General features: G+C 45.4%; 1 protein-coding gene across 1 annotated transcript in view; it reads right to left on the bottom strand.

Moving 5' to 3' along the window:
• Positions 1-14,716, bottom strand: part of DAAM2 (dishevelled associated activator of morphogenesis 2) — a 62,134-nt gene that overhangs the window by 7,045 nt on the left and 40,373 nt on the right. The window contains exons 14-18 of the mRNA XM_007939427.2: positions 11,621-11,728; positions 7,857-7,963; positions 6,613-6,697; positions 4,045-4,151; positions 3,810-3,898 (exon numbers count right to left, since the gene is read on the bottom strand). Of these exons, the coding sequence (XP_007937618.1) occupies positions 3,810-3,898; positions 4,045-4,151; positions 6,613-6,697; positions 7,857-7,963; positions 11,621-11,728 (496 nt within the window). The remainder of the gene's footprint in view (positions 1-3,809; positions 3,899-4,044; positions 4,152-6,612; positions 6,698-7,856; positions 7,964-11,620; positions 11,729-14,716) is intronic.

The following is a 14,716-nucleotide window of genomic DNA, read 5'->3' as shown; positions in this document are numbered from 1 at the left end:
ATTCTTGATGGACATTTGAGTTGCTCGTAGTTTTTTTTTTTTTTTTTTTAAGATTATGAATAGATTGGATAACTAAATTATGGTATATTCCTCCAATGAAATAAAACACAGCACTGAAAATGAATAAATCACTGCTACACCTCATTGGCCCTGGTGGGACAATGGTTAAGTGCTCTGCTGGTAAATGAAAGGTCATGGTTTAAACCCACCAGCTGTTCAAGAGAGAAAAGAACTGGTGAGCAGCTCCCATAAAGATCACCACCTAGGAAACAAAATGGGGCAGTTTTACTTTGTCTTATGAGATCACTGTGAGGCAGAATCGACTTGGTAGCACACAACAATACACGTCAGGGGAGGCTTGCTTGTTGCTGTGATGCTGAATGGGCTTCTGCAGAGCTTCCTAAGATGGACTAGGGAGAAAGGCCTGGTGATCTACTTCCACAATAACCAAAGAAAACCCTATGGAATCAATCACAATGGCCGAATCTTCAACTGAAAATGGGGATGGCAAAGGACCAGGCAGTGTTTCTTTTCATTGTACAAGGAGTCACCAGGAGTTAACAGGCTCACTCACAAATATAATTGAGCAAAAGAAGCCAGCAGAAAAGAATTCATAATATATCATTCTGTTTATATAAAGTTCAAAACAGACAAAACTCATCTAGAAGTCAAGATAGCTATTATCTTTAGAGGAAGGAGGGGAGAAGAGTTGAGAGGGGGCATGAAGAAGGGCTTCTGAGAGGCTGGAAATGTTCCATTGGTCTGGGTGTTGATTGTTGCATGAGTGGGTTGACTTTGTGATGATCCATCAATTAGGTTCTTATGATTTACTATATATATATCCTACATTTTAATTAAAAACAAGTTTATTTAAAAAGACCTTCTTCTAAAATTTCCAGGAATTTATGTTGGTTAGTATAGTTTTTTGAAGGTTGATATGCTATTTGAGAAATTTGCAAAGAAATCTTTGAAATACCAAAATGTTGGCAAAACAGAAACTGACAAGCATTCCAAGGAAATCAGTATAAATGGGAAAACTCCTGTATGAAATGCTGTCATTTAAGTTATATTCATAAGAATAAGATATTCATAAAATATGTTTACTTTACCAGCCCTATTCATCTTGAATATAGGCAGTAAATAAATTCATAATGAGAATTAGTAGATTTGGTACATTCACCAGTGAGTATATTTATAAGAACAGATTCAAGAAGTGTATGTTCATGAATATATTCATAGAAGGACTGGCGAATTTGGTGAATTGCCTTTTGGCCATTTGAGCCAGAGCCCCTGCGGGGTATCAATAGCCAATCAATGAGCTGGGATATACCAAATCTTAGTTCTCCCAGGAATATTTCCTGCAAGAACTGGAAGGAGGATTATTAATCCCAATCTCTGCAAAATCCTCTTGCCTACAGGACTCATAACTGTCCTTTCAGTTCTCCAGGAAATATCCCTGGAAGAACTAAGATTTGGCACATCCCATCTGGTTCATGGGCTACTGTCACCCCTACCCCAGCAGGGGCTCTTGGTCAGTGGAACAAAAGCCAATTCACCAAATTCAAATAAATTTCCTAAGTTTCTATAAATAGATCCATGAGTATATTTTTCTTGGATCTGTTCTTATTATGAATATGTTCATTGCTGAATGTACCAAATTTGCTAACCCCCAGTCAGGCACACTTACCTGACTCAATGAAATACTGCTACAGCCACCTGTCCCCTACCTACCGCTCAGAGGGAAGAGACTTGTGAACCATTCATGAACAGCAACCATTGCCATAACAGAGCGATGATTACTTTTCCCAGTACTTTGCTATGCCAAACACATCTTGCTGTGCTTAACTTGGTATTAAAGGGAAAGTCTTTCTTAAACATCTATTGACAATTCACAGATAACTTAGGGAGAGTTTAGGAGTTTAGGAGTGGGCTCCTGGGAGCAGGAAATCAGATGAGATTAAACCTTCCTAGTGGCTCAGCTACTCTAGTTCCCTAGCTTCAAATGGCCGTTGCTCACATTTGTTGGACTGATTCAAGACATACACAGAGTTGAGCACATATGTCTTGAGCTGAACACCTTACCTGTGCCACATTCTCCAAAGGCAGTCTGTGCCAGGAGAAAAGAAAGTTGTGATGAAGATAAGGATTTACCCATCACCAGAGAAGCAGATGCCTGACAGACCTTAGAGCCGCAGTACCAGCTAATTACAGGGTCATGACAAACCCATGTGTGTCAGAGTAGAACTGTGCTCTACTGGGTTTTCAATGGTGGATTTTTTTTGGAACTAAATTGCCAGGCCTTTCTTCCAAGGCACCTCTGGGTGGACTCAAACCTCCAACCTTTTGGTTAGCAGTCAAGCATGATAACTGTTTGCACCACCCAGAGACTCCTAGAGCTGCAGAGTCACTAATATCTTTCCTTCTCCCCCAGACCAAACAGCTATGATCACAGTCTGCAGTTCCCTTGTGTGTGTGTGTGTGTGTGTGTGTGTTGAAGGGCAGCAGGGTCCAGATTACAGAAAATGTCTGGTTCTTGCTTTCTCATGCTCTTGTCTTCCCTCCTCTACTCCCAGAATCCTCCTGGCAGCAGCTCCTTGGACTCCAGAAAGGGCCACTGCCTGGACTGGGCATCTCCAGGAGTGCTGACTGGCCCTGGTGTCCAGCAGAGGGGGCCCATGCTCTGCTCTGCCCCAGCCTGTCTCCCTCAACATCTAGGACACAGGCTCTCTTGTTCTTTCTTGTTCCATTCTGCTTACCCCATTCTCACCACCAAATGAACCTCAAAGCCTCTCTTGCTTTTCCCCTTTGGGTGCTGCATGTCTGCCCACCATCCTGATTTCCAACCATCCCCCACCCCAACTCCTTGCCCCTCTCTCTTCTGTTATCGCCATATCATCCCCAGGGAGATACTATCTGGGAACCAATGCAAGATTGCAGTGAAGGGATGGATTTTGAAGAATGACATCTGAGGTTCTATTCTGGATCCACCACTTACCAGAAACAGGGCCTCAGGCAACTAGCATACCCCCATTTTAGAGATGAGAGAACTGAGATCCACAGAAGCTATACCAGCACTGACCTATCGTGTTGTGTTGTTGTTGTTGTTATATGCTGTCGAGTCAGCCCCGACTCATAGCGACCCCTCCTTGGGTTTCCGAGGCAGTATCACTACGGAAGTAGGATTGCCCAACCTTCCTATCATGTTGTAGTGAAGACCAAATGAGGCCATCCCAGTTAGATTTTTTCACACAGCGTTCAGCACATGGCTTTCATTAAATTACAAATTTCTCATCTGGAAAACGCCTCTGTTGGAAGACTTTCTGCAACCCCAAAAACCAGTTGCTTCCAGGGATCACTTTGCCCAATTTCCTACTTCCTGAATAGCACCTATTTAAAATCATATGCCAGAGGTGTTCCATGTACTTTACATGGATTAAGTCACTTCGTTCCTCTCATGTAGGATAAAGATTGATGAGCTCACTACATGCCAGGCTCTGTTCTATGTGGTTGCTATCATTATCTCCTCAGCATTTCTGTCCTCTGCTGGGCAGATGTCAACAGATCCTCCACCGGGGCAGGTTCACATGCTGAAGCATAGGGAATGTGTCACATGGTTGGCACCTGTGCTTATATAAACAAGTGCGTATATTTACAATAATGGCCATTTTCAAATTTGTCTTTGACTTTAGTTTTTCTCTGGGGCAGAGGATAAGAAGGTGCTCTCTCTGCCTCTGTACATTGCCTCCCACCATCCTGGGTCTCCTAGATGCCCTCTCCACTCTAGGCTTCCTCCACATCCTCAGCCCTACCTTCTACTTTGGGCTTGGCCTCAGTTAGCCGCTCCTGGAACTTCTTCTTGAAGAAGAGGGCCTGCAGTCGCTGCTGATAGTGGTCGATCCTGTGGACAAGGTGAGACACATGGAGCCGAGGCTCCAGGACCCAGCACCAGCCTCCAGTTGGAAGCTGCATGACCATCTCCACATTCTCCTGGGCAGAGCCTTGCCTGCCCCAAGCCCAGCCCCTCTGGCCACATCTGCTGCCCACCTGCTCATTTCATAAAGGAAGCGGTCAGCACGGGCCATCCGCTCGATCTCATGCTTGTGCTCCTCTAGGAGATCAATGTCACTCTTCTCTGGGATGAACTTGAGGAGCTGCAAAGAGGCGGTGAAGGTAAGATAGGAAACTGGTGAGAAGCTGTGATAGGGGTATAGCCTATGAGAAGCCCACACCCTGACTCTACTCCAGGCAGGGAGAAGGAGCCTGAAAAGAGAGAGGCACACTCCATGGACTGGTTTACTTCATCTGACTGATGGAGATGACAGGGAAATGAGCTCTGACTTGTTCCTTTTACTTTTCTCCTCCCACTTGTTTAATTGAGATATTATATACTTAATATACAGTGAAGGAGACTAGTTTTAAGTATTCAACTCTTCAATGGTGTTTTTCTTTATAAATCAATTTTATTGAGAAACAACTAACATAAAATAAAATGCACTCATTCTAACTGCAGTCCAATGACTTTTTGACAAAACTACCTACCCACTGGGCCACAATCCAGATGAAGATACAGAAGATGTCCATCCCATCACAAAGTTCCCTTTTGTCATTTCAGTATGACAGTCTGTCCCCCAAAATAGCCTTTCAACTGAGTTCTATAACCTGAGATTAATTAGATTTGCCTATTCTTGAACTTCATATAAATGGATTCATGCTGTGTATTTTGTGTCTGGATTCCTCCACTCAACATAATATCTAAGATTCATCATATTGTGAATATTAGTAAATTTGTTCTTTTTTTTTTCTTTTTAACTGCTGAGTAGTATTCTACTATAAGAATATACCACAGCCTGTTCATTTTCCTATCGATGAGCAGTTGAATTATTCATAGTTTGGGAGTTCTGAAAATAAAGTTGCTATTAATATTCTTGTGTATGTCTTTTAGTGGAAATTTACACTTGTTTCTCTTGGGTATACACCTAGGGGTGGGACTGCAGGGCCACAGAGCAGATGCATATTTAGTCTTAGTATGTACTGCCAAATATTTTCTCAAAGTGACTGTACCAAAAGAGAATCCCAATTGCTTCACACCCTTGCCAACACTTGGCATTGTCGATATTTTTAATTTTAGCCATCTGGTGGGTGTGTAGTGCTATCTAATTGTCATTTTATTGCATTTCTCTGATGACTAATAGCACTGAGCACCTTTTCTTTGCTTATTGGCCATTTGGAAATCTTTTTGCTAATTTTTAAAACTGGATTGACTGTCATTGTCTTATTGACTTGTAGACTTCTTTATTCTGGGTATGAGAGCTTTGCTAGATATATGTGCAAGTAACCCCCAACATACAACAGGGTTCTGTTCCAATGACTCTATTCTAGGTTAGTTCTTAAGTAAATCGAATACCTCTTTTTTTTTTTTTTTTCTAAGTTTTCATTACTATCAGTCTCTTTATGAATCTGATCTTTATGCATCTTTGGGGGTTGGCAACATCTTTGAGTGATCATCTGAGAATAACATCAGTAGATTATGTGCTGCAACACTGTATGTAGCACAGGCAGTCCCGGGTTACTAATGTCTGACTTACGTACAACCCCCTAACTAGTTACCAGTCAGTCCCCTAAAGCCTATTACATTAAACATTTGAGGTACATATGGTGGTTCCTAATAACAAACAGGCACATCAACACATCATTATTATTATTATTACTGTATTATTATGTTAAAGATGTTTCAGTGTATCTGCAAACATTTCTTTAATGTCTTTTATGCCTGTTGTTGTTGTTATGTGCCATCGAGTCAGACCTGACTCATAGCGACCCCTCCTTGGGTTGCCGAGGCAGTATCACTACAGAAGTAGATTGCCCAACCTTCCTTCCGAGGAGTGGCTGGTGGGTTTGAACCACCAGGCTTCTGGTTAGCAGTCAAGTGCCTTAGGCACTATGCTACCAGAGTAGAAAAGGATATTATACATATGTACTAAGACAAACATTTGACTAACTGATACTAGATATGACCCATACCTAACTTTTCAGACTTATGGACAAATTGAACCTAAGACAGACTTAGGAATGGAACTCATTTGTAACTTGGGGACTGCCTATACATATGACTAAGATGTATTAAAAGAAAGAAAAAAAAAGGATAGTTGTAAGTGCTGTTCATCATAACTCAAATGTGTTATAAGTCAGGGACTACCTGTATTGCATATTCTTCTTCCAGGGACTGACTTGCCTTTTCACTCGAGTGCTTTTTGAGGAAGAGACATTCCTAATTTTAATGAAGTCCAATCAACAGTATTCATGTTTGATGTTTTCTAGGTTTCTCTTGAAGGGGATGATTTAGGAAAGATATGACTATAGATCTTCCTCACTTTGCCTTGAGACTCATGAGAAATAATACTTCATAACTCCTTCCGGTGACCTTGAGGACCTCTGAAAAAAGATGCAGCTGGCTTCCTTCTAGAAAAGTTTGCCTAAGGAAATTTCCATAAACCTTCTCCCAGAGCCCGATGTCTCTTTGACCTAAGAATCTCAGCCTCTCTGTGTGCTGTTGGGAAGGGTTGTGGCTGCAACCCTGGGTTCATCTCCTCCTTCCCCACTGATGGTCCTCACCTGCTCCAGCATGTCTTTCGCGAGGTCCTCCTGCTCATCCATCTTCAAGATGGCCTGCCGGATCTCCTCGTTAGAAAGCTTCAGCCTAGGTTAAAACCCCACCCTCTGAGTAGCCTGGCCAGGCTCCACTGCTCAGAACAGACTCCAATGGTCCTTCTCTAGAAGGTTCAGCCCAGCCTCCCTCCCTAGTGTTAACTCAGGACTCCAATAGACAGTACTCCCTCCTTGCTTCCTCTGTGAAGTCTTCTCAGACTACAGCATGATTCACTCTGTAATGAGCTGTTTTTGTCTCTAAATGTTTTTGTCTTGCTTGAGTCTCCATCAGACCTGATGGGGGCATTTGGATGTAAAAGGGATGTCTCCAGTATGAACTGAAAGACAAAGTAAAAGGTATCTGATTCTTCTGCCTATGCCTAAAAATTCCACAGCATCCTCCACAGAAGGATGGGAATATCAGCAGGGAACAAAGGGAACTTCCTGCTTCCCTCATTCTTGAAAGATAGAAGAGCCCTCATTCTTCTGACTGAGCCTCAGCTCCCACACAGCTGTTCCAATCAGTCTTGCTCTCTGGGGGAGTGAGAAGCCCTCCCCCTAATACCCCTTCCGTATTCCCTCCAGATGTACGCCCATTGGGACCAATGGCAATGCAGAACTTTCCCCCACGACCAGCTGAAAGAAACTGAGGCCCAGGGCCTTGTGAGAGGGAGGGGAGGGCAGATGTCCCAGAAGTGGCTAGAGGCAGGACTAAGAATAGTACGGGAGGCAGAACCCTGTGACCCAGGCTCAGGCAGGAGGCCCCGCACAGAAGCTTTGCTGTTAGCGCAGATACTGCCCTGCTTGTTCTGCAGGCCACGGGAAATGCTTAGGGGTTGAGATCATGCTGCTCTGGAGCCTAAACTGAGTGGGGCTCTCTGCGGGCTTAGAGCAACTCAGCTGCCAGACACTGACCAGGCTGGCCTCGCAATTGGGCAGCTTCCTGTCTGCAGAGCTCCACACTGCTGTTCACAGTGGGCTCTCAGGAGAAGATTCTAGACCAGTGTGTTTCCCCTCCATTCCTAGGCGCCAGCAGAGAGGGCACCCCATTGCCACCTGTCTGCAACCCACCCCCACCCCCAGGCATTCAGTTCAACCATGTTTTTTGGTTCAAGTTTCACCTCAGGTTTCTGCTCCCAGGAAGACCCATTCCCCACCCAACAGCAACCTATCCATGGGGCAGGGACCACAGAGGCAAGGAGAGTGCGTACTTGGAGAGGAGGATGATGCAGTTCTGGGCCCTCCGGCCGTCAATGACTGACAGTTCTTTGACCTTGCGTGAGGCCAGGTAGATGTCCTCAGTGGAACCCAGCTCTTTCTGCAATCAACAGACAAGGTGGCAAGGCCAAGATGTGTGTTTTTCCCCATCCTCTTTTGGCCTACCCCCCAGAAACCAATACCCTACCAATCTGGGAATGTTTCTGGAGTAAAGAGAAGAAAGAGGGGGGAAGAAAAAGACAGAAGAAAGAGAAGAGGATGATTAAGAACTGACTCTAAGATGAGGTATCTGTGACTTTACCATGGAATAGAATGAGTTGGAGGGGCCACTGAGGAACCCCCTTTTTAGAGACTGTCCTCTCAGGGCAATCGAGGGAAGGGGCTTCTCTTATAGAGACTAGATGATCCCTGTAGCTTTAGGCAATGTGATATGATCTACCACGTCCCCCACAGAATCAACCCCCACTCCCATCACCCCACCCTAAGAGTATCCCCAAGCTTAGGATGAAAAGCTGGTTCTAAGCTCTTATATGGCCACAGTTCTTGGACTCCTGTGGGTAAAAGGCTTCCACAAGTTCAGAGGTAGAGAAAGTGAGGCAGAATTCCATGCAGAATTCTCTCCTGTGGGGTCCCAGCAAGCAGATACCTAAGAAATCAGAGATGTTCACCCTTCTCACAGGGCCCTGGTGAGGTAGACAGGAGGCTGTTTCTTACTCTGGGAGGTCACTCCAAGCACTTCTCCATGTTGCACAACTCCAGGGGGCATCACTCACATCACTATTTTTGTGAAGTGCCTGGAATTCTGCAATGCCCAGTCTGTGCAACTTTACAGGATGGCCCTGCCTGGGGCCTGGTGGGTAAGACAATAAACCTAGAAGCTTTCTTCTCACTTCAGGAGACATTTACCTCCATTGCTAGTAGGGATCTCTTCTATTACCTCCCTCTCCTACATTTCTTCTCTCTCTTTGGGGATCCTCCCCCATGTGAGGTTTGGTAATAAGATAGGATGTGGAATGGACAAGCACTCTCTTTAGGGCCCCAGATAGGGAAATATCCCAGGGCAGTTTTTAAATTTGGGATGTCCAAAGAATCACTCACCTGCTGAGAAGGATTAGTTATCAGCTCCTAGGCAGGTAGCAGCCACAGCCAACAGAGAATTAAACATGCACAACGTTAGCCATGAGGTTCGGGGACCCAGAAACAGCAGGAAAACATGGATCCCCCAGCATCCACTCTATCTGCCTCATCCTGCTGATACCTCCATCATTGGGGAGAAAGACTCAGAAGTAGCACTGAACAAACATGGCTCTAGCAGACGTGCATTCACAGAGAAGCCAAACAAAGCAGATAACACACAGCTCCTCCCACCCACCTATGCTTAATGGGGTCACCCTTCCCAGGTCTGGGCAGATCATGCCCCTGGCTGACAGTTCTTCCCTCTCCTCTCCTGTGAGCCATCTCCTGCATCCCAGGATGAGCTCATCTTTCCAACTAGGGAAGGAGACACAAAGGAACCTGAGCCAGAAGCATGTGAATGTTGTATTCTGTGAGGCAGAGGAAAGCCTTTACTCTTTGTCCCCTGCCCTCTGTCTAGGAGGGAGAAGGGAAGAAGCAGGAGCCATTGTTCCTGTGTTTGCTGTCTAAGGGGAGCTGAGGGGGCTGAGCCGGCACCTGTGTTCTCCCTTCCTAACCCAGATGCAGTACAGTCACTAACTCAGGACCTACAGAGAGCCTGGAAGGAAGGCCATGGCTCCCAGGACCCTCTGCCTCCCATTGCCCACCACACACTACCCAGGGCCCCAAGACAGAGAGAGGAGGAGGTGCAGCCTCTGGGATCGCTCCAGTTCTGCTGTTGTGAATTTAGTCTCAGAGATTGGGTGTCCTGCCAAGTGACAGTGCTCTCATTGAGTCCAGCCCTGAACCAGGGAGTGGGCTCTGAGAGGGCAGGGGGTAAGAATAGGGGGCTTTCATTCCCTGCTATTCTCAACTAACCAATTGGAAGACCACTGACCCAGCTTGTCCCTTCTTTCCCCAGTGGCCCTCATCATAGCCCCACCTCAGGGCCCAGGGGATTGTATGGGCAGGGCTGGAGCCCTGGCCTGAAGGAAGACTCTCCAAGCAGTGAACAGTGTGTGAGGTGGGGCTATGCCTTATACATCCTTCCACACACTCCCTCCATCACCCAGCACCCACTCGGGGCACCTACTCAGGGACCACTGATTCACAGGTAGCCCTGAGTGCTCAGAAGAGTTTTCCAGACCAGCTAGGCCTTTAGCTGCTGCCTGTGGTCATGCCAGGGAGGTCTGGTGGTACAGCAGTTAAAACATTCGGCTGTTAACTAAAAGGTCAGTGCTTCAAACCCACCAGCCACTCTGTGGGAGCAGCAGTCTGCTTCCATAAAGATTTACAGCCTTAGAGACCCTATGGAGCAGTTATACTCTGTCCTATAAGGTCACTATGAGTCAAAACTGACTCGATGGCAGTGGGTTTGGTTTTGGTGGTCATACTAGCTTAATGTGAGTGTTGGGCTAAAAGCATTTCTTAGAATTAGGACAGAGAATCAGATGCCTTGGGCCTAAATGCAATGGTTTTTCTAGAACCCCAAGACAGGACCAATGCCAGCTCCTCACCCCAATACACACATGGCCAATGCCCTAGAAGCAACTGGATCTGTCCTCAGTCCTGTCTACTCTCAGGAAGGTCCTCCACAGATCTGGATTTGACCAAAACAGGATGAAGCACCTCTCCAGACCTATGGGATGCATGCCACAATGTCCAAGGGTTGCCCAGGGCCCAGGAGGGCATAGACTCCATTTATTGGCATCTGAGGAAGTTCCCAAGGCTGGAATGCTAGTGTAGGCAGAGAAAAGGGGGGGGAAAAAAAAAAAAAAAGAACAACCTACAGGGAAATAGCCCCTCTGAGGCAGGCCAGAGAGAAGGCAAGTACCCTAGGGCATCTAGTTTGGTAATTCCCAAACTGCACTTGGGAGAAGGTCCTGGGTGTACTCATGACAATGCAGATTTCTGGGCAGATTCAGCTCTCCTACTGAATCACATTCAGTTGTAGATGAGGTCCTAGAATCAGCAATTTGGCATTCTTAGGTACGCAGCATAGTTTGAGAGCCCCACCTTGGGAATACACTGTGTTCTGCCAGCAACCCCACTCTCCCTACTCACTCTGTGGCTGAAAGGTCAGATTTGCTGGCCAGCCATCTATTCACTGTGCCTGTAGGGTCAAGCCCAGGGTCTACACAGGGCTTTCTCAGGGCCCAGACAGGCCTTAGCCCCCAGAAGTGACTTGGAATAGCAGCATCTTCCTGGGAGCATTAGCATCCTTTGCTCAGCTGACTTATGGGGGTGTTGGGAGATGAGAATATGGTGTAGAAAGTGATGTGAAAAGTTACAATGCTTTCTAGGTATAGTCCTTAAATCCTAGGGCCAAAGGAAGAGCAGAAGTCAAAAGAGGCCAGGCCCTGCAATTCATTCTCCAATGCTCAGGATGAAAAGAGAAATGGACAAGATTCTATTTCATCACTTGGTGTGTAATTATAAACTAATACAATGGGATAATTCCCCCTCAACAAATAACATGAAAAGAAGGAAAGAAGGGAGGGAAGGAGGGAGGAAGGAAAGAGGTAGGTATATAGGTAGGAAGGAAAAGGGCTAGAAGGTTTGGGTTCAAGGTATGTATGTGAAAGTCAAAAAAGGAAAAGGAGGTAACACATAGTCCAAGAGGCCAGATGGGACAAGGTCTTACCTGATGCCTCTGATAGGCAGAAAACATTTTTTCAAAATCCTCTAGGTCCAAAATCCGAAATACCTGCATGTCATCAATTTCATTCCATACGGTACCAGGAACACGTTCCTAAGATTCAAGTCAGAGAGAAGACACCATGGCTGATCCAACTCCTTCATCATGGAGCCATCCAATGCCTTCCTAATACCACCTGTCCCCCAAACTACACATACTACAAGGGACAGGCTATTAGACTTCCAGAAGGGGGTCAATTCCTCCCCTCAAAGCTCCACCCTTCTCATGAAATTTCAAAACTTCAGCCTTCTCCAGGATGAAAACCAGTGACAACCGCTTCTCCCTTTTGTGTGGGGCTACCTGTAAGCATGTTCCAGAAATCAGTGGGAGTGCTGCTTTGATGTGTGGGCAAGTACAAAAGGGGATGCACTACACTCTTTTCAGAAAAACAAACAGTACTCAGAACACAGGTCCCACTCTCCCCAAAGGCCAGGGTCTGCTGGAAACTGGCTCAAATCATTGGCTGGAATCATCAGAAGGAGCAGTGTCCACACATGTTTAGATGTCAAAACCTCATTGCAGAATGTGTTTCCTTTATCCGTGATCATCATTTTCTCTCCCAAGGGTCTTCCTTCCACTTTCCCAGATTCTGGGTAAGTGGGCGAATGCCATAGGTCAGGATAGCCTGGGTCCTGTTGTGATGCTGTTGAGACCAGCAAGACCCTCCCACAGCTCCCTATTGGTCAGACCCAGGGAAGGCGTTCCCTTCCTTGTGATTGGGATGGACCCTGAGTTTTATATTCCAAGATCTCTCATCTTAGTTTCTTAACTCTCTGTGTGAGACCTTTGGGGGTGAAACCCCATCCAAAGGATCTGGAAAGGCTGTTAGCCAAGCCAGAAAAGGTCCTCTTAGTTTTTTTTTTTAAAAGGAACCCTGGTGGTGCAGCACTTAAGCAGTAACCAAAATGTTGTGGTTTGAACCCACCAGCCGCTCTGTGGGAGAAAGATGTGGCAGTATGCTTCTGTAAAGATTTATAGCCTTGGAAACCCTAATGGGCTGTTGTACTCTGGCTATAGGGTGGCTGTTAGTTGGAATCAACTTGACAGCAGTGAGTTGTTTTAGCTTTATAACATGTAGTTGATGGCTTAGAGAACTGGAGCAGACTGGGCAGTGGGTAGTGAGGAGGGGAGTGACATCCTTAGAGCACAGAGACCAGAGCCCCTTCCAGTGTGCTCCATTCCTCTCCCAGGAATCCTCAATGAACCCAGAGTTTTGCTGTCCTTTCAATATAATCTCCTGCCCTTCTCTGGCTGGGGGGCAACCAGAGAGCCTTCCTAATGCCTCTTCCTCCTTTCTACATCTCCCCCTCAGTAAGGCTTGGAGAGAGAAACATACCTTTCACTCACTTTTATTTTCTTAAACTCTGGAAAGGGGTGGCTAGGCCAGAGTGGTGGTGGGGGGGACATTCTTGTGGCCTTCCTGAGGCCAGGGACCCTCTTCTGGAATGCTGGGCTGGGAAGCTCAGAGCAGAGAGAAATACAGGCATTTGGCCAAACCTAACATAGACACATTCTTTTCATGGCAGAAATAACTAGTGTGTGTGCATGTGAGTGTGTGTGTGTGTGATTGAGTGTGTACATGTGTACACACACAGGAGCATGCATGGAGTAGGGGAGGGGCTTGGGGAGAGATATGTGGGAGGCAGAGAGAAGATGGGAAGGGGAACAGAATCTTGGAGGGCAAGGAAGGGTGATGATTGAAGCAGTGTGGGGTGAGGACTGCTCTGTCTGCAGTACACTCTGGAGAGCAATTTACAATCCATTCCTCAGTTAAATCCAGACTTGGGTGGAGATAGGGGGAGTGGGTAGTGGCCAATGAGCCATGCCATGAACAGATAAATGCACACCCATGTTCACTGCAGGTCTGTCACTGAGGTGCCTCTGGGTGGACTTGAACCTCCAACATTTTGGTCAGCAGCTAAGTGCATTAACCATTTGTACTACCCAGGGACTCTGTTAAAAATATAGGGTTGGCAAAATGATCTACAGCTATAATGCAATCCTGATCCAGATTACATCATCTGTTTTTAAAGAAATGAAAAAAATCTAATCAACAACTTCATATGGAGAGGAAGAAGACCCCAGATAAGGAAAGCATTACTAAAGAAGAACAAAGTAGAAGCCTCACACTTCCCAATCACAAAACCTATTACACAGCTACAGTAGTTGAAACAGCCTGGAACTGGTACAATGACAGACATACAGACCAATGAAATGACAATGAGAACCTAGAGTAAATTCTTCAACATATGTACAGCTGATCTTTGACAGAAGACCACAGCTCATTAAATGGGGAACAGATAGTCTGTTTAATAAGTGGGGCTGGCAAAACTGGATATCCATTTGCAGAAAAAGGAAACAGGACCCATATCTCACACTATATACAAATTTGAACTCAAGCTGGATCAAATATCTGAACCTAATTCAGGTCATAAATATATCACCAAATATAACTAAAAATGCAAATATTAGAAGACAAAATAGATGATTGGGACCTCCTAAAAATTGGACATTTATGTGCATCAAAAGACTTCACCAAAAGAGTAAAAAGAGAGCCCACAGACTGGGGGAAAAAAAATTGTTGATGACATATAGGACAAGGGGCTAATCTCTAAATTATACAGAAAACTTCAACAACTTAACAAAAAGAAAAAGTAATAAATCCAATTAAAAAACGGTCAGGGGACATGAACAGATACTTCACCAAAGAAGGCATTCAGGCAGCTAACAGATGAAGAAATGCTCCTGATCATTAGGAATTAGAGAGATGACAATCACAACGAGATATCATCTCATCCCACCACTAATAGCAAAGTTCAAAAAACAGAAATACGAAATACTGGCAAGAATGTGGAGAGACTGGAACCCTCATACACTGCTGGTGGGACTGTAAAATGGTTCAACCACTGTGGAAAATAATATGGCACTTCCTTGAAAAGTTGAAGATGGACTTCTCAGATCATAATGCTATCAAATTAGAAATCAACAATAGGAAGATCAACAGGAAAAGAGTAAACACATGGAAACTGAACAACACCCTCC

Source organism: Orycteropus afer, unplaced genomic scaffold (assembly GCF_000298275.1).
Source record: "Orycteropus afer afer isolate SDZICR_OR568_19922 unplaced genomic scaffold, OryAfe1.0 scaffold00059, whole genome shotgun sequence".
Lineage (NCBI taxonomy): Eukaryota > Metazoa > Chordata > Mammalia > Tubulidentata > Orycteropodidae > Orycteropus > Orycteropus afer.
Note: the sequence above shows the minus strand (reverse complement) of the source record. Positions and strands in the feature narration are given on the sequence as shown.